The sequence below is a fragment of the Ciona robusta genome, chromosome 5, assembly GCF_009617815.1.
Source record: "Ciona robusta chromosome 5, ASM961781v2".
Classification (NCBI taxonomy): domain Eukaryota; kingdom Metazoa; phylum Chordata; class Ascidiacea; order Phlebobranchia; family Cionidae; genus Ciona; species Ciona robusta.
Genome location: NC_143239.1, coordinates 6164574 through 6183516, shown reverse-complemented (window position 1 = coordinate 6183516; position 18943 = coordinate 6164574). Strand labels below are relative to the sequence as shown.

The 18943-nt window shown below is 36.5% G+C and overlaps 4 protein-coding genes across 5 annotated transcripts; 3 read left to right on the top strand and 1 right to left on the bottom strand.

The window, feature by feature from the left end:
- The first annotated feature begins 62 nt into the window (after positions 1-62).
- On the top strand, positions 63-4344 carry LOC149736024 (traB domain-containing protein-like). Its single transcript, XM_089878718.1, has 8 exons — positions 63-368; positions 810-973; positions 1388-1528; positions 1831-1949; positions 2395-2526; positions 2777-2946; positions 3368-3476; positions 3800-4344. The coding sequence occupies exons 1-8, from the start codon at positions 188-190 to the stop codon at positions 3942-3944; spliced, it is 1161 nt and encodes a 386-aa protein (XP_089734844.1). The 5' UTR covers positions 63-187; the 3' UTR covers positions 3945-4344.
- A 583-nt stretch (positions 4345-4927) lies between these two features.
- Positions 4928-6419, top strand: LOC149736023 (heterogeneous nuclear ribonucleoprotein A1-like). The gene has a single exon (XM_089878719.1). The coding sequence runs from the start codon at positions 5026-5028 to the stop codon at positions 6106-6108; it is 1083 nt and encodes a 360-aa protein (XP_089734845.1). The 5' UTR covers positions 4928-5025; the 3' UTR covers positions 6109-6419.
- Positions 6368-18806, top strand: LOC149736021 (ribonuclease H2 subunit A-like). Of its 2 annotated transcripts, none has more exons than XM_089878721.1 (6): positions 6368-6563; positions 7099-7297; positions 7657-7795; positions 8090-8261; positions 8602-8685; positions 18647-18806. In XM_089878721.1, exons 1-6 carry the CDS (start codon positions 6368-6370, stop codon positions 18796-18798), a joined length of 942 nt encoding a protein of 313 aa, XP_089734847.1. In that variant the 3' UTR covers positions 18799-18806. The 2 variants fall into 2 exon arrangements, with proteins under 2 accessions (XP_089734847.1, XP_089734846.1); XM_089878720.1 differs by lacking the exon at positions 18647-18806 and adding an exon at positions 9271-9641.
- Positions 9638-12453, bottom strand: LOC149736022 (uncharacterized). Its single transcript, XM_089878717.1, has 3 exons — positions 11612-12453; positions 10572-10638; positions 9638-10087 (listed from the first exon to the last, which is right to left on the bottom strand). Exons 1-3 carry the CDS (start codon positions 12403-12405, stop codon positions 9773-9775), a joined length of 1176 nt encoding a protein of 391 aa, XP_089734843.1. The 5' UTR covers positions 12406-12453; the 3' UTR covers positions 9638-9772.
- Positions 18807-18943: the final 137 nt, after the last annotated feature.

Genomic DNA, 18943 nt, shown 5'->3' with positions numbered 1-18943 from the left:
ATCGCCATCTCGCGGTTGTTAAAACATGTGTATACGCTTACTTTGTATATTTATTTAGGCAACAGTTTTAAGTGGTTCATCTTTTATTTATTCCATTTATCCTTCGATTTTTAACGGAAATTAAGTATTATCTTTGTTTAATAGTGGAATATTTTTAAGAGCTAGAAGTTTTTACCAATACACGAGAATGGAAAACCAGGAATCCGCAACGAACGAAGAGATTCAAGATTTTGTTGACTCCCACCCGGAAGAACCGTTGGAGACTTTAGTTGAAGAAGAAGACGAAGGCGACGGTGATGACGACAACGACGATGACGATTGGATAGATGAGGACGAAGAGGAAACTGAAGAAGTCGCTGAAAGGAGAGGTTGGTTAATGTTATTTTTTATTGTAGTTGTCTTTTTGTTGTAAAATCCTTTCTTTTCATTGTATTATTTGAATGAGTGTAACTTTATCTTCGCTTGCCTGGAAAATGACAGTCGTTGTAACACGGTGGTTACCTTTTCATAAACCTCATGCCCGCTCACAAGTTGGGAGTTTTTTAATTTGAATTTTTTATTCAGATAAATATAAATGAAGATAAATAAGAGTTACATGTATGTTGTGATCTTTTCTAATTGTGCTGACTGTTTAGTGCTTTGTTCACTTATTAATCCCCACATTGCAAGGAAACAACAATAATTATAAAATGAATGTTCTGTTTTATGCACCTTGTGCTCGATTATAAGTTACTACCATGTAAATTTGTGGGTGACTGTATATAATTCTGTGTATACGACATTGTGATATAACATATTTATTTATTCAGCTCAACTGTACAAGCAAGCCGCCCAAATAAGAAGAACTCATCGTAAAACTGAGGAACTTGACTTACCGAGTACTGTGATGGAATTAGACGGACCAAACGGGGAGAAAGTTTACCTGGTTGGAACAGCTCACTTCAGCCATGAAAGCTGTGATGATGTCAGAAAGGTGATTGTCATGAATGAATCCAATGTAGAGAAACAGAAATGACATATATATGTGTTCTTGGACAGGACACTTACTAGGATGTGTAAAAACAGATTGGCATATGTATCTTTGGGATACCGGGTTCAATGCTTGATACTGATGGGTGTATGTGTCTCAGGCAAACATTTACTTATAAATTGCTCCAACCCAGCGGTTACTAAATGGGTTGTAACAACCTGGTTGTGAAGGGAAATGGTTCAACTCGGACCTAATTCTAATGTCGCATGGCATGTTGTGCTTCAGGACCTCATGTCCCTGTCTATCGTCATACAACTTTGACAGAAAGATGAAATCAATAACATTTCTTTTTTTTGAGGTTATTTCTAGCATTTTTCACAAAAAATATGATAATTGTAATGTTACCTGTTTTTTTAGGTTATATCTATGGTACAACCAGATGCAGTGGTCGTTGAGTTATGCTCGTCTCGAGTCCAAGTCCTTGCTTATGATGAAGATTATTTGACCAAAATATCAGAAGAAAGCGCGATGGAACGATTGTCTAAATGCATTAAACAAGTATGTTGTTGGTGGGGGCTGGGGGTTACAGTTTGGTAGAAAAAAGTAAAATCTTCCACAAAAAAAGAGAAAGAAGTAAATTCTTCCAAAAAAGTGATAAAATTTGTAACTCATGGAAACAAGAAAGTATGTTAATCAGTGATCATGAAAACTATTGAAGGTTTGTATCTCAGAATTATAAGTCCAACTAACTCGTAGTTTGTCACTACTATATATGGCAATAGGCATTATAAGGATTACAATATGTATATTTATGTGGATGCTTATGTTATAGGCTTATATATAATCTTTATTTTTTACAGAAAGGTTTGATATCAGGCCTTGTCTTATACATGATGCTCCAGATGTCATCTCATATAACCAAACAACTAGGAATGGCTCCTGGGGGGGAATTTCGAGCTGCTTTAAGCGAAGTAAAACTGTAAGAACCCATGACAGGAAATAGGTTTCCCAGAATTTGTGCCTTTCGGCTTCTAGTACTTCATGAGAATTTGAATAGTTGAATGTTTCTGTTAGGTTTTGTTTTAATAATGATTTAAATTTATGTTTATATCTCCCATATGAAACATCAGTGGAGTAAAGCCAGTTTTGTTTTACCAGGAAGTAACTTACTTCTATATTACATTATGCCTGTTACGCTGTTAGCAACATCAGCCAAATAAATAAATAAAAAAGTTTAATCTTTTTGTTTTGTTCCAAAGAATTTTTTATACAATTTATTTCAAACTGTATGAAAAATATGTTGGGTAAAGAGTTAGTCCAGGCTAAATCCAAAGTCATCTAACATGGCTACTAAAGACCACCAGAACTACCACCATATAGAAGACCGCAGTGCCAAAGAATATTTATCATATCTATGTAACCAGGGTCCCTGGATGCCAGTTATTACTTGGCGATCGACCGATAGAAATAACAATGCAAAGAATGTTGGCATCTCTGTCAATCTGGCAGAAGATTAAGTTTGCTTTCCTTCTGTTGCAAGAACTTAAACCAATCAGGTATTGTGACATTTATTTAATTATTGTTTCTTAACAGTTAAGGCATTATTAGTTAACTATGGAAGAATGTTTTTATAACAGGTAACTAACTTTGTAACGTTAGGGTTGCCCATTGCATCTACTTGGCTCAATGTTTCATATTTATAGTTTTGTAGGGCACATGCTAATATGTTTAACTGTTTAATTGATGCATTATCACTGCTTAGAAAGAATCCATAATTTTGGTTTTGAAATCTAAACATTTCTCCAGTGCTGAAGATGTGGAGAAATTGAAAGAACGCGACATGTTCGAACAACTCTTATCAGAGATGGTGGTAGAATTTCCACATATGGCAAATGCATTAGTTGCTGAGAGAGATATTTTCCTTACTGGTTACTTGCAGAAGACAATGAAGATGCAAGTAACTCTACCTGATGATTGTGCGTGAAGAATTCATACCTTCGTTTATTTCATGAATAAATTACATTAGATTCTTTGAGCTGTAACCAACACCCTGTTAACCCCATTTCTCATATCTTATGCCTTATTTGACCATGAAGTTCATCTCAGAGTTAAGTGATTGCTTTTATTTGCTATTGTGTCAAAAATGCTGAGGTAGTAAGTGCTTGCAAATACTAGTTGTATAAAAAGCATATATATAATAGTACGATGACTGGTTGACGGCATCCTCAAAAACAAGCGTACAAATTGCCATAGCGATTGAGCTTGCATGGCAGTTATGTTGCTATGCTGAGAGGTAAATTTTATGGGGTGTTGACACTGTCAAAATCATATTTGATAGTTTTATCTGTTGTTTAGAAAACAGTGTTTCCAATATTTAATCAAATTTATTCCACCCAGCCACTCACCCTGCTGTGATAGTTGGTGTGGTAGGTATCGGTCACACTGGTGGAATTCAGAAACGGTTTCAAGAAGAAATTACTGAGGAACAAATGAAAGAAATTCAGAAGTAAGGAAGTAGGAATTTAGTTGTAAATAATTTCACATTTTTATATTTAAACTGAGCCTGAAGTAATTGAAATGTACTATTAAATAATGTGTGGATTTCCTTCTTTCTTTTTTAAATTTTTTTGCATTTTTATATCTGTTAAACAGTTTGTTTTATTCATAACATGGTTTTCCTTTTTTAACACATTTGTTCTATGTTTTAACATAGTTGTTCTTGTTCTTTGTAGGACATATGTAATTTGTTTCTAAACTATTTCAGTGTTATAGTTTTAGATTTATTTTATCATGTAGCAATTAATATAACATAACTACTCCATCCTTTAGGATACCAAAACCTTCAAAAGCAAAGCAAGTTTTAAAGTTTGCGGCCAAAGGAGCTGTTCTCAGTGTAGTTGTGTATTCTGTGTATAGATTTATTGCATGGACAGGTTTTTATCAGACAGCAGTGGCTTTTGTTCCAAGTTTTTAGTTTCTTATTGACTTTTTCTGTTGTTTGTGCCTTATCTGGGATATTTTTCTGAAAAATTTTTTAATTTTGTTCTGTTTTTTTTTGTGCAATAATACTGGTTTGCTATGGTATAAAAGGGGGATTAATAAACCAAGTGTATGTTTACAAATAAAACGCAAAAATATTACCAGGGTTTGGCAGAACTGCATATATTGGCTTTAAAGATTTGCGAGAGATTTTCTGCACTAATAATAAATTCACTTTTAGTTAAGTGTGTTTTATTTTGAAAAACTGCGCACATCCCATTTTTACCACCCTATTGCCGTTTTATCATTTGTGTGTACATGTTGAATGTTATAAGGTATTTGTTGTTGTCTTGCAAAGAGTATTTTGTTCAATAAAAAGTGTTTGTAAAAGTTAACCACTGTTGATTATTATGGCCTGTCTGTTGAACATGTAAGAAGGTTCATCTCTTTTTAGTTTCATAATGACCGACGACGTGGCACAGTGGTTAGCACGCCCGCCTCTAACCCAGAGATTATGAGTTCAAGGCTTGCTGCTGGTATCATGGTACACATATGTGTGCTTGAGCAAAAACTGCTGGTCTGTTTATTTTATGAGAATTAAAACTATGGCATTTTAGTTTAGCCAAGAAGACTCATATTACTTGTACTATGTGTGGTAGCACTAGACCCTAAGGAATTTTTTCTGAAAGTGTGAGTGATAATATACTGATTTTGTACTTATACCACCAATATTCCTCGCTTTAATATTTATAATTAAGGATGCCAACATAGTTGCTCCCCGTTACAAAACGCGTGCAATATGCTATTTCTATGCTTACGTTGGTGCGCGAAATAAAAACAAGCGCAAAATCGTGTTCGTAGTAAGATAGTTGGACAGACAAAAAGAAGGGAAATTCTATTCTTAAATGCAAGGGAACTTGTCTTAAACTGGAAAGAAATGGTTTTATTTAATATTTAATGAAATTTTAAACAAACTTATACGTTTTTTTATGTGCTTTTCTAGCTGGTAAAAGTAAAAATAGAATTTTACTAACTTTTTAATTCGGGTTTAAATTAAACACAAAACAACTAATAGGATGCCGTACGGTTCTGGAAAAGAAGAAGAGCAGTCTAGAAAGTTGTTTGTTGGAGGAATTAACCACGATACAACCGACGATGGAATGAGCGCTTATTTTTCGAAATATGGAAATGTCACAGACTGTGTTGTGATCAGAGATAACGGAAGGTCTAAAGGTTTCGGATTCGTCACGTTTGAAACAGAAGAAGAAGCAGACGCATGTATGGATGATAGACCTCATACTCTAGATTCCCGGACAATTGATGTAAAAAGAGCAGTTTCAAGAGAAGAGTCGTCAAAACCAGGAGCGCACGTTCAAGTGAAGAAGATTTTTATTGGAGGCGTGAAGGAAGGTTGTGATGAAAATGCTCTGAGAGAATATTTCAATACTTTTACAGGAAACGCGAGGATTGAGTCTGTTGAAATTCCGTTGGATAGAGAAACAACGCGACCAAAAGGTTTTGCGTTCGTAACATTTGACGATTTTGACGTTGTGGACAAATTAGTCGCTAAACGGATCCATGAGATCGGAGGGTTTCGTTGCGAGGTGAAAAAAGCTCTTTCGAAGCAAGAGATGGACAGAGCGAAGCAAGATTTGGAAACTAGACAGAGCAGATTTGGTGGATCCAGGAGCAGAGGAGGAGGAGGAGGTGGGAGAGGAGGAGGGAGAGGGAGGAATAGAGGTGACTATGGAGGCGGTTATGGTAAAGGGTATGGCGGGTACGATGACTATGATGATTATGGTGGTAACTTTGGTCCAATGCGTGGTCAGCATGGACAGAGGTCCAGTGGTCCCTATGGAAGTGGGTATGGTAGTTATGGCTCTGGTGGCAGGGGTGGTGGTTATGGTGGTCGTGGTAACGCCGGTTACGAGGGGGGTTATGCTAACGATGGTTACGGCGGTGGTTATGGCAACGATGGGTACGGTAACTACAGCAACGGCGGATACGGTGGTGGTAGTTATGGCAACAGTGGTTATGGTGCTGGTGGTGGTAACTATGGCAACGGCGGTGGAAATCAAACTAGTGACAGTGGTTACGGTAACTATGGCAGTGGGTACGGTAGTTATGGAAACAGTGAAGGCAAAACTGGACAATATTGAAATTTCGAAAAAAACTTTTCCTGAATATTTTGAAGCGGTTTCTACACATTGGTCTAAGCTGCATAAACTTGGCACAGATTTGATTTTTATGATTCTCTTCTTTGGTTTTATATCTACTAGTTTGTCTTTCTCTCCATACAAATTACAAGGTGCATCGAGTTTCAATTTTACCGTTTTAAAACTGATGAAAACTTAACTGTAATTGTTAACCGACGCATGGTGTGTTTCTGAAAAGTGAATATTTGGCCAAATTTTGTACATGCTGATTTATTTCAATCATATATTGTTTAAATTTTTTAAACAATATTTAGGTTTAAGTTACCTAATAATGGAGATAGAGCATTTTTTAAATAACTGTGATGAGAATTTTAAGCTCAAATCTGATATTCCGAAACTCTTGACGTCCGAACCTTGCTGTCTTGGTATAGATGAAGCTGGGAGAGGGCCTGTGCTTGGTCAGTTGTTTATTCTTTATATTCTATAGTAGGGTGGGGGAAAGCGGGACAACTTCAACCCATTATATCCAAATATCCTGAATCCTAATCATGTTTTAAACAATTAAAACAGCCTATAGGAGTCCTGAGGATCAGTTTTATAATTCTTTGAATGTTTTTGAACGAGGAGTTAATGGTTTACCAATACAGAAATGTATAACTAATAAGTGTATTTTTACCAACGTCATGTTTATAAGTTTTTTATTGTTCAAGGATGTTAGTATTGTTTTCTATTTTCTGTAAAAGTAATGTTCTACAGCACGGCACATTAGGGGATTTGGCATTAAGAATTGAATTAGCCCACTTAGCAAATTGTTTAATCAAAGTTTTTGTTATCTGTATCATTTTGTTGAGCTATACCAAGCGGCTTGTTTTTTCTCGGAAATGTATTTTAGCCATAAGGTTGTAATCAAACTAAGGCTAGTAAATGGTATTTAAATTTATTTTTTATATTATATAAATTTCATTGTAGATTTTATGAATGAAATGTACTCAGGTCCGATGGTGTACGCTTCTTGTTTCACACCAATATCATGCAAGGACAAACTAGCGGGGCTCGGTTGTGATGATTCCAAAGTATTAAAAGAAGATCAGCGCGAAAGTTTATTTGAGACGCTCAACAAAGCTAGTGAATACATTGGGTGGATGGTTCATATTCTCTCACCTGCCTATATTTCAACTTCTATGCTAGGAAGGTTGGTACAAAATATAAGATATGTGACAAACATTATATATATATATGAACCTGTAAGTAAAAATTATTTTCTTTTAAATTTTTACCAAATAAATTACGAATTTTTTTTTTTTTTAATTTTTTTAGGGCTCTCGGGTGTATTGGGGAATTTAAAAAAGTGGGCCGTTTAATTAAAACATTTTTTCATGTGACATGCAAAAACCAGATGTTAGAACTTAGAATTGACATCATTTTGATCAACTTTGGTTTCTGGCCTACATACTGTTGCTGGCTTGCTGTAACTTTTGCCTGGTTACCTTGTGTCTTCAACCCTTGATTTTTTTAACTTTGCACCTATGATGTCATAATGTATATTGTCAGATCAAAATACAACTTGAACTCTATCTCGCATGACACTGCCATAGATTTGATAAGAAGTGCTTTAAAACTTGGTGTGGAAGTAACAGAAGTTTATGTGGATACAGTTGGGCCACCTCAGACTTATGCTGAAAAATTAAAGGTGACTTTATTTATCTTACACTTGAGTTATTTTACTCTACTTTTCCTATTCTTTTAACCCAATGGCAATTATTAATATTTAAAGCCTATTTATACTTTTGAATTTATGTACAAACTTTTCGGAATGTATATAACCAAAGAATAATTTCACATTAAATTGTAGTCTAAACTACTGCTATAACGTTTCCTGATTAATGCAGCGCCAAATATTGCAGGGTAGGTCTGCCCACCCTGCAACCCCAGGTTTGGTGCCTATGCTAGAGATATACTCACCCAAATACATTTTGTTCCACAGAAAATCTTCCCCTCTATAAAATTTACTGTTGAGAAAAAAGCGGACTCCAAATACCCTGTGGTTAGCGCTGCAAGTATTTGCGCGAAAGTTTGTCGAGATAAGGCTGTTAAGGAGTGGCGGTTTAGGGAAAACCCCGACACCGATACAAAATACGGCTCCGGATACCCTGCAGGTAAAAGGACTTTTCAAATTGACTAGACCATGTACCTTTTTGTTCAGCTTGGCATGCAATTTGACATGAGATTTAGGCCAAATTCGGCCCATTACCCAGGCGCGCAGGGTGTTACATTTCATCAGTGACCATCTGTAACAGTGCCGAGCATTGAGCCAGGTGTTCTTGGGTTTTGATACAAGCGCAGAGCCACTGATTGTAGGACTGGCCATGTATAAATTAATTTTTTGTTAAACTTCAATACTTTAAAAGTCCAAAGTGATTTAAATTTGTAAAAATAAATTACATTTATTTAACTGCATCTATCTTCTGTTAAAACAATAATGTTATTCATATGCAGACCCTGTAACAAAGGTATGGTTGCGCAACAATGTTGACCGGATATTTGGATTCCCAAGTTTTGTTCGGTTCAGTTGGTCAACAAGTAAGTTATGTTCAATTTATCAAGTTTTATATTTTGTGGTATATAAATAAGTATATAGTTCTTTTGGTAAAAAACAGAGATTTTATTATACCAATATTTTGTCTGCCATACAGTAAGACACCATCAGGGTATAAATAAACGTTGGTATAATAAAATTTACTTGTTTTACCAACAAAGCTGTTTTGTCTTTTCATATAATGTTATGCCGAGCAACAACAGCAGAATTTATGTTTTGTGGATTGCAAGTTTTGTATTGGTGTCTAGTACGGGTTAGTATTGTATTTACTGTGTGGTAAGGTCTATAGTTGGAATAATAGGCCAGCTTTGGCATAAATTCCAGGTCTCTATGATATGTCAGAATGTCGCACTGTAGGACCTCACCTATAAAGTTATAAGATTTATCATTTTCCCCAATTTTATTGGCTGTGTTTCAAATTATGGTTAAGTAGGGCTAAGAGACAGGAAATTGGGTCTAGAAAGATAGCAATCTATCACAGCACAGACATAACATGCTGCACAGAGCTTAGTGCAAAAATAAGATCAAATCAGCTTCTATAAGGAAATGATGGCAATATTTTTCATCAGCAAGCAAACTGCTTGAAAACGAAGCTGTTCCGGTTCACTGGGCGGACGATGATGAAGAAAATTCAAACGAACCAATCACGTCGTACTTCTCCAAGAAGGGGAATTCCCGACACCAGTTTTTTACAGAAAACAAAATGAAACGCGTCACAAATTTTTAGTTTCTTCCCTAAAATTATTTCATTCAATGCTATATTCTTTCTTTTTCTGGTTACCGGTAATTGTTAAGAATCCACCTTCTACATAATACGCTAACCAATACCAAACTTGTTGCCATTTTTGTCTCGATATTTTTTTGATATGTTTCCTCCACAACTTGTACCACCGCCACGTTTTTTCTTCTTTTTTATAATAAATTTAGACAAAAACACAGATTGTTTTGGCAATTTAATGTTACAACATAAGAAAAACAATTTAGACAGATATATATTTATAAATCGCGGCGCTGTGTTGCATCACAATATGTGCTTCATGGTGCAATAATAAGTTTTGTTTCGTAACAATGCTATCTTCCGTGTTTAATAGAAGGGAGAGTTTGGGCATAACTCCGCCGGATTCCGAGCCCCGAATCCCCGCTGATACTTGGCTCGATATCTGCGCTAATTTTAGTCGCTTTTCTCATTTCTTTTGTTTCGGCAAGTTTCGGATTTTCACGGACCGCAAAGCGTTGTGATTGGTCAATAGCTCGAGCCATCAGGTACCTTCTATAAGGGTCAGCCATCAAATGAATTCCTGAGACGCCGGTAATTCCTCCGTCCGCACGTGGGCGCAAGAGGGCAGTGGATGGGTGAGCTTCAGTTGGTGGTCGTTCTAGTTTATACTGCAACAAATAAAGCATATTCATACGCTATAACACGTAATTAGTATTTCGTACATTCAATAGGAACACTTAACAACAATTGCTACAACCCAGCGGTCTCTTATAGGTTGTTTAAGGTGATGTTTGAAATTTATAACGACTGTCGTTGCCCGGCCATGCAAGGATAAATAAGTTACATATGTGGTAATTCGTAAGCGGGGCCCAGGTGTATGGAACAGAACATCCGTGTTATAACGGCTGTCGTTGCCTGGCCATGCGAGGATAAATAAGTTACATATGTGGTAATTCGTAAGCGGGGCCGAGGTGTATGGAACAGAACACCCGTGTTATAACGGCTGTCGTTGCCTGGCCATGCGAGGATAAATAAGTAACATGTATTCGATCAGTGTACGCGAATCATACATGTTAATTACGTCATCGTGACGTCCAACTTGGTCTACTCCGACGTCATACATGTTAATTACGTCATCGTGACGTCACATACCTGTGTTTGACCTTTAGTTTTGTCATAACTTTGACCGCTTGATCTACCGTCACTTGGGTAGTTTAACCTGGAGAAGGATTGGAGTTAAAGGTTATTATTGGTCAATTGTACCAGGGGTTACTATTGGTTGTTTTAGGAAATAGTTTAAATTGGTGCTGTAGTTGCGGGAGGATTTGACTTGTAGAAAAACTGTTTTAGTTTACGAAGTTTTTTCGCTTTTTGTGTGTTTTAATGGCTGTTGTTGTTGTGTGGCTGGGTTTAGTTTTACTAAACAAGTTTTGTTTTGACTTCTTACTTGTGATAAGAATAGTAGGTTGGGGAAAGATGGTCCTTGATTTATTCTCTGTTATGACCTTTACAATATAATCCAAGGTTCAAATATAAAACGCATCTTAAACTGTAGCGTTGATATGTGTATGTTAATATAGGATTATCTACTTGTATTTACGGCTAGTTAAACTATCACGAGTCATCACATGTCAATACACTCAGTAGGTCACGGTCAAGCAGTATAAGCTTACTGCTTGACCGTGACCTACTGAGTGTATTGACATGTGATGACTCGTGATAGTTTATGTTATACCGCCGAGTTGGTTTCGTATTTATTACAAGTTGATTGATTCCAGACGATTGATTGTAATTTAACGCATTTTTTTATTATTTAATCAATAAGGGTTACAGTTATATAATAGGGTCGGGGAGAATGGGACACCTTTTTATTTTGTTCTCACGTCCCGTTCGGTAGTAAACAAAGAACATTCAAAGAATTATAAAACCGTATATGCTCACAATTCCCATAGACCGTTGTTATTTGTTTAAAACACGATCAGGATATTTGAATATTATGTGCTAAAGGTGTCCCATCTTACCGCACAGTACTTCGTAACGAATTATTGTAATTTAACGCGGACCGTTTTATTAACGGTTATATAAGGGTAGGGGAAGATGGGACACCTACCATACCTGTTGTTTTTAGAAACGTAATGTATCTATATCAGTATTATAAACGTTCTTGTTCAACGATTTTAACCAAACCATACCTTTCTTGTGCGTAGAAATTCTTTCGTTCCTGATTGGTTGAAAATGCCACGCCCCACCGGGCCCCGCCCTTTTTCGTAACAATGATGTCATCTTCATGCGTTTCTGGTTCAAGTTTGAAACTAACGCTCTTGCTTGGTGACGTCACGATTTGCCGCGGGTTATTCCCGATCGGGGGTTTCCCTTCTGTAAGGTTTGACCCCCGTTTACCCCCAACAGCTGGTAAGGAGTTGGGGTCCGTGGAATTCCCCAGTTGCCCCTTTTTAGCGCGAGTAGTTCTTTTTTCACTTGTTCTCGTGACGTCACCGTTCCCCTTGACGTCATTCGATTTCCGATTGTTGAATAATGAAGCCGCGAGTTTCGCCATTCCAGAATCGAGAGATAAAACACCGATTGACCTTGATGACCTCGTGCTGACCCCTGACCCCGTGCGCTTCAGGATCGATTTAGGCATTTGCGTCATTTCCGTTTTTAAATTATCGTTTTCGTCTTTTGCCTTGGTGGGATCTTGTAGTCTGTTCCCATATACCTCGAACTCGGTACGAATTGTACGTTTGCTGCTCGGCCGTGGTTGATGGACGGGCGCTGGTTTAATTCTAACCGGCATTTCAATCGCCGTTTCCCGCTGAAGTTCTCTGTTTCTCTCCCTCTTTGCCGAGTTTGCGCGTGGCTTGCTTTGGCTTGGTGGTACAGGCTTTGATCGCCTGTTGTCACCAGCATGAAACGTATAACTTCGTTCCATCAGTGTGTACCTTTCTACAGTGATGCCAGGCAACTTTTCCAACAGTTGCATCATCGCGGAAATTACAGATATTAACTCGGCAACACTACAATCATAACATTCCTGAAAAAAAGCAAAACAAATGTTTAAATTAAAATGACGAACCACGAATGTCAACCACATTGCAGACTTTACAATTATATTTTCGAATAAAGTAGCGAAATCAAAATAAAATATACCGTTTATATCAAACCAAAGCACTAAAAAAACGGGGCAACGAACTGCTGTACATTCACCTCACGAAAATAATGCGTTGAATCCTATAGGTCTTCTAACGGCCGTTTCTCAACTTTATAGAACAGAATGTACAAACCGTTTGCTTTGTTCAAAACACTTGGAAATTAGACCGTGGTTTCGTAAACGTTTGACCGCATCAAGACTGGTACTTGTGTAATGCGTCATCTTAGACATAAATACCAAAAGACTCTTGAACGTCTCGCGCTCCCGACCTCACCCATACTTATTTATATATGACGTAAAGTATAGGACCTCACCCATATAGAATAGAACAATTTAACCGTCTGCTCTGTTCAAACACGCGAAAATCTATCTCCGATTTATAAATATAGTAATGTGGGGGAAGATGGGACACCCTTTCATTCTATTTTCTCGTCCAATTTAGTGGTAATCAAATAAAATTCAAAGAATCATAGAACCGTATTCTGGCGACTCCAATAGACCGTTGTTAATTGTTTAAAACAAAGCACGATATTTAGATATTATGGGCTAAAAGTGTCCCTTCTTCCTCCGCCCTCATATATAAGACCACGCTAATATAAGCCAATGTCTCGACCCCCAAACCACGTCGTATCTGAATCTGTCTTTACAAAGGTCTCTTATATATACATCGACTTTAATTACTTTCTCTTTACAAAATCTTACAAAAATACCCAATAACCACTTCACTATACTTGCCCACCTGTATTGAGCAGCTAATTAGCTGCCATACTTAGTTTAATTACATCATATTGAGCAACATGTACCAATTAAACAATATTCACTTCGACTAATTAAATTATCGAGTCAAAATATAAGTACGCCGAAAAAATTTACAATTTTCGCCGAAACCCGGACGCTAGACAAACAAATTTTCTATTTATAATCGTGTATTTGATTTTGCGAACCTTGCGTATTTTGAAGCAAAACAACGATAGTTTAACGCAGATGTTTCGCACTTGAAATAAGCTTTTGCATTTTAAGCAAAACAAATAATCTTGAGTCTAGCTTAAATAAAAATTGTTTCGAAAGTTTTGTTTATCATTCCATTTGGTTGCAAACAAATAATATTTACAAAATTATATAACCGTGACCTCACAACTCTGAAAGAGCGTCGGTAAATTGTTAGAAACACAGTTAGAAAAAATGGGGTTTATGTGCTAACGGTATCCATCTTATACCCCACAGTACGTCCACCTTAATACTCCGCCTATTAAATTATCTGCTGTTGATTGCACGTACATCACACCAACTGGTCGACTTTACGAATAACATGATTAGAAACAACTGGTAAACAAACTGACAAACAACATAATAACTTTGCCACAAAACCGATTGAAAATTTATCCGAAACCGAAATCTTGATCTGACGCTGTAGAACCGCTGGAGGCAACGTCACAATACCAATAGAAATTCTAAATAGACAAACATTTCCAATTGTGAAAGTTTTGTTGTTTTAACAACTCCAGAATCTGACAACAATCTGTATGTTAAACATTTATTTATGACGAAACAATGAATATCGCGTCTCGAGACTGAACATAGACAAGCAGCCACTTTGTTCCGCTTTTTTTATATCGTTTATTGAAAGTTTTCAAAATAGCTTGACTGTCGTTTTATTGCTAATTATCTTCTCTGCGTTAGAACTCGACACTGAGAATGCGGTGCATTTACAGTCTTACCGTATACACTGTCCCACAATATACTTCTGGTTTAATAAAACTTAAATCCTCTCTGTATTTGGCAACAAAGGCTGCGAAACTACGAGAAAAAGGTCACGCCTTTTAAAGAACAAGTTTTTTACTTCTGTTTTATCCACATACGTGTTATAACAACTGTCTTTATCGCCTTTCCCTATCTAATTGTTAACTTTTTCGATCATCGTGACAAAAAATTCCAAATAAAGTCATTTATTCACAATGACGTCAATATGTACCTCCTCTCAAACTTGTTCGCTACATTTAATCTGGGAACGTCTAGTTAATCTCGACCGCTCCTCGCCCAAGTACTTTCAACAGCCATTCCCTTCCACTGCTGTATTATTAGACTCCTAACTCGCAGTAACAAGTGAACAATAGACGATAGGCACTTCAGCTTTACCACTGACTTTTCAACATGGGAGTTTTTTCACCACAGCAGGTCGTTACTCCTTATACTGCCAAGCTTACGCCTTGTAGCTACAACATACTGCCAAGCTTACGCCTTGTAGCTACAACACTACAATACACTATAAATCTCAAGCTACTGTAATGTAAATAGTCGGCGCCGTTAAGTTTTGTCGTTTTTGGCAATTGTAGGGTGACGATTACACCACAATACATCATATACAAGAGTACAATACATTGTATCTGTCTCTACAATCGCGTAAATAGCTCTCGCCGTTAAATATTATCATTTTGGTCATAGTAGGGGTGACTACTACAGTACAATACCTATATATGTACCAATTCATAATATGAATAGTATTCGACATTTAACCTCGTCTTTTCAGGCGCCTACCAGAACTCTACCATAACAATTTAACAACAGCTGTTTACAGTACATCTATATACGAAAAAGATAAATAAAAACACGGACCACCTTAATAACTGAGGCGCAGCGATTGAGAAACACTACGACTACATCTATATGTGTTATTATGGTGGTTGCGTTATAATTTAATCTTTACATAACCAACACTCACAGATAGCATTTTAAAAACTAAATTCAATAGCTTACAGATTAAATAAATTTCAAAACTTTTAAAAGGCTTTAACAAGCTTATAACCTGTTTTTCTAAAAATCGCAGCAACATAATTTAAATCCTTTGCTGCTGTATTAAACAGCCATATGAAATGGGCATATCTTACAAATAAGCAAAGTACGACCTACCCTTTCTGCTTATATACCAACGGTACATGGTTTATTACAAAGTACATTTAGATACTTTTAATGCATACCGAGTGTTTAGTGTATTTCTAAACCAACGTCAAGTGAAGCTTTAGATACGCACGTTAACCTACGCGGGTTTTTAAAACGTCAATAATAAATTCATATCGAAATAGCTTTGCAACGTCGCATGCTGAGGGTAATGAAGCGCGTATAAGATTTGTTATTTTAATATATATTTGAATATATACGCTGACTATACAAAGCAGATTTACACAGATAAGTGAACAAGTTTCAGATAGTAACTTGGTGGACAGTATACCCTATGGTTGCTATCTGGATACTAAACTCATGATCAGCAGATGCTTCCAACAGTAACGTGCTGGTGAATAGAGTAACCTCTTTTACACCGACAGTTTAATAAACTCGTAATCAGGGGGGTCTGTGTACGATAACTATAAATTATGTCGAAGAATCGCATAAACTACCAACAGACTGCGAATCTTTAACTGGAAGCATACTTACGCTACGCCAAAACAACATTTGATGAATAGTAACCAAGTTACTGTATGAATACTGGACTCGGAAACAGGCCAAAACAACGTTAAGCATAAAAGAACCAAGCTATATTAATTTCCTATGCTTATATCGCGGCGAATAATGCTCCAAATTGGTCCCTTTTCACTCGCAACGTGAAATGAAGGTCTCATTAGTAATATCGACCTTTATACGCGACCTCTTTACTCGACCAATACCCAATCAAATTACTTTGCACCTGAATGCACTGCGTTCTAGAATACGGTTTTAGAATCTCATTATCTATGTGGTGTACGTCACAATGGTTCTTGAGATATTCTCGAACGTAAGAACAATTGTGGTTGTGACGAATAGATACAAGTGCTACCAGTGTAAAACGACCGATACAGTGCCATGTCTGGCTTATACGAATGCGCAATCTGCCTAATATAACTACTTGTCTTTTCGATTACAGTAATCCTTTAGTGCGCCATAAAGTCTTTCGTTTTACCATTACTGTTCGCTGTATCTATGCTCATATAATATCCACACTTTTAGATAACCGAGCAAACAGTTATTATTATTAGAATATGTTTCAAGAAATACATTGAAACAAAGTAATAATAATGAATATAGCGGCAAACCGAGTCTTTATAACGCTTGTTTCGAGCCTTAACGTACTTTTAATTAGTGAAAGTATGGCGGTACACTTAGGCACGTTACATTGGTACCTGGATACACTTTTCTACTGTTTTGACTACCTAAAGAGTTTTAAAGAGTCTGCAATAAACCACCACACAAAACTCAACTAATCTTCACTTAACAGTTACGATGAATATAAAAAAGGCAGAAAGTAATGGTAAAACGACATTCGTATGCCATCCTATAGATTAAAACTAACCCCTAACACATAACGCTTATTTTATGTTGTCTCTCAGTTATAAGCAGGTTATCCAATTACTCGAAAGCAATAATGGCCAATATCATTTTCAATACCCTAACTATATACATATACCAATTTAATCTAAGCGTTAAATAAAAGCACCTTTGACGTCATTCGAACCAATATAACCTCATTCACGTTCACAAAATTCCCATAAGACCTAACGCAGCATAGTATAACACGATAACACCATTTAAAAACCTCTTGCAAATAAAATACACCCACAAGAATTAAGTTTAAAAGTGCTAAACAATACGTAACCGTCATAACGACCGAATTATATCTGTTACACACATATATATATTATATTGTAGGGCGGGGGAAGATGAGACACCTTTTCATTCTATTTTCTCGTTCCATTTGGTAGTAAAAAAAGAAAACTCAAAGAATTATAAAACCGTATTCTCACGACTCCCATAGACCGTTGTTAACTCTTCAAAGGTGTCCCATCTCACCCCACAGTACTATATGCTTTACCTAAAATGACTTAGTAGGTTTGGGTAATATGGGACACGTTTTCATTGTCTTTTATCGTCCTATTTGGTCTTAAACAAAAGCTATATTATAAAAGAAATATAACCGTAATCTCGTTAAAAAACGAATAGGAAATATGGGATATTATGTGCTAACGGTATCCATCTTACCCCACAGTACTACATAAACTGAACGCCGTCGCTTCCCCGATTAATCCATGCGATAGGTTACACGGTTTGTTTAAATATTGGTTTACATGCACGAAGCATGATATCCATAGTGTAGCCATTCAGTAAGTTTTAGCGGCGTATCTGATATAAACATGAAGTCGCGCCGAATGGCGGACGAAACGTTGGAAATGCACTACGTGTTTATACCAGATGAGCTGAAGTAACAGAACATTCAATAAGTTGTCTATAAATAACTTTCGATTTTAACACTTTACGACATTCATCCTATTCCATAGTATAGTAAGATACTATCTGTATGCTTCATCCAACTTTGGTCTTATCTAATATCATTAGATTTTATCTTTTATAGCAATACGTAATTCGTGACGTGCCTCACGTTCGCAGTTTAACTAAAAACAACAACAACTCCAAAGAAATCTTGTTTTTCAAATTTTCCAAGGTAGCAAAAAAGTTTATAGGATTCCCAATATCCACCCAAAGCTTACTTACTGAATATAGTGGGGTGGGGGTAGTTGGGACACCTTTTCATTCTATTTTCCCGTCCAATTTGGTAGTAAACAATAAACTTTAAATATCCTTACGACTCCCAAAGACTGTGGTTAATTGTTTAAAACATGATCAGGATATTTTGCTATTATGTGTCAAAGGTGTCCCATCTTCCCCCACCCTACTATATACAGAAAACACAAATCAAATCAGTCGGCTTATCAAAATATCTTAGCCGCAACCAAAACCTATCAAACCTATGCAACGAGTTAAATGCGGTGTAATTTCTTATTAATTTTATTGTCCTTCGTATTTACTTTTGTATTTATTTTCTAAGCCTTTAACTCGGTGATTCTGAACCTTCTTATACTCCTGATTTTTGTTTTGAGACAGATTTCCAGCACCACTTTATTAAACGTCATAGTTTAAAACATAATTTTCGTATTAGGTTTGCTCTTATAGCTAGTAAAAATGTACGTTTAAATAAGCTCGTTTATCAAGTGTATCATAAAGGCCACGTAACGCTACTGAAGGTATTGAGTTCATATTCTTATGTTTACAGTCAACAAAAATGAGACAGACTCGCGTCGGCATACATCGGGAGTTTCAGAAATCATTCGCCGTGTTTGGAGGCTAAACATCCCGTCTTTCAGCGCACAAAAGCCCGATCCGAAATCTCACGTCAGTGAACAAAATCGCAAGGGTATCAATTGATACATAAGGTCGTAGTTAGGAAACTGAATACTTTCATGTATTAGATATATTATCACGAGTTTCTTGTAACCCTCCACGTTTGTTTGGTGATAATCCAGTTTTTCACGTCATTCGTGTTCTCAAATTATTCATGCAAATAATGTTT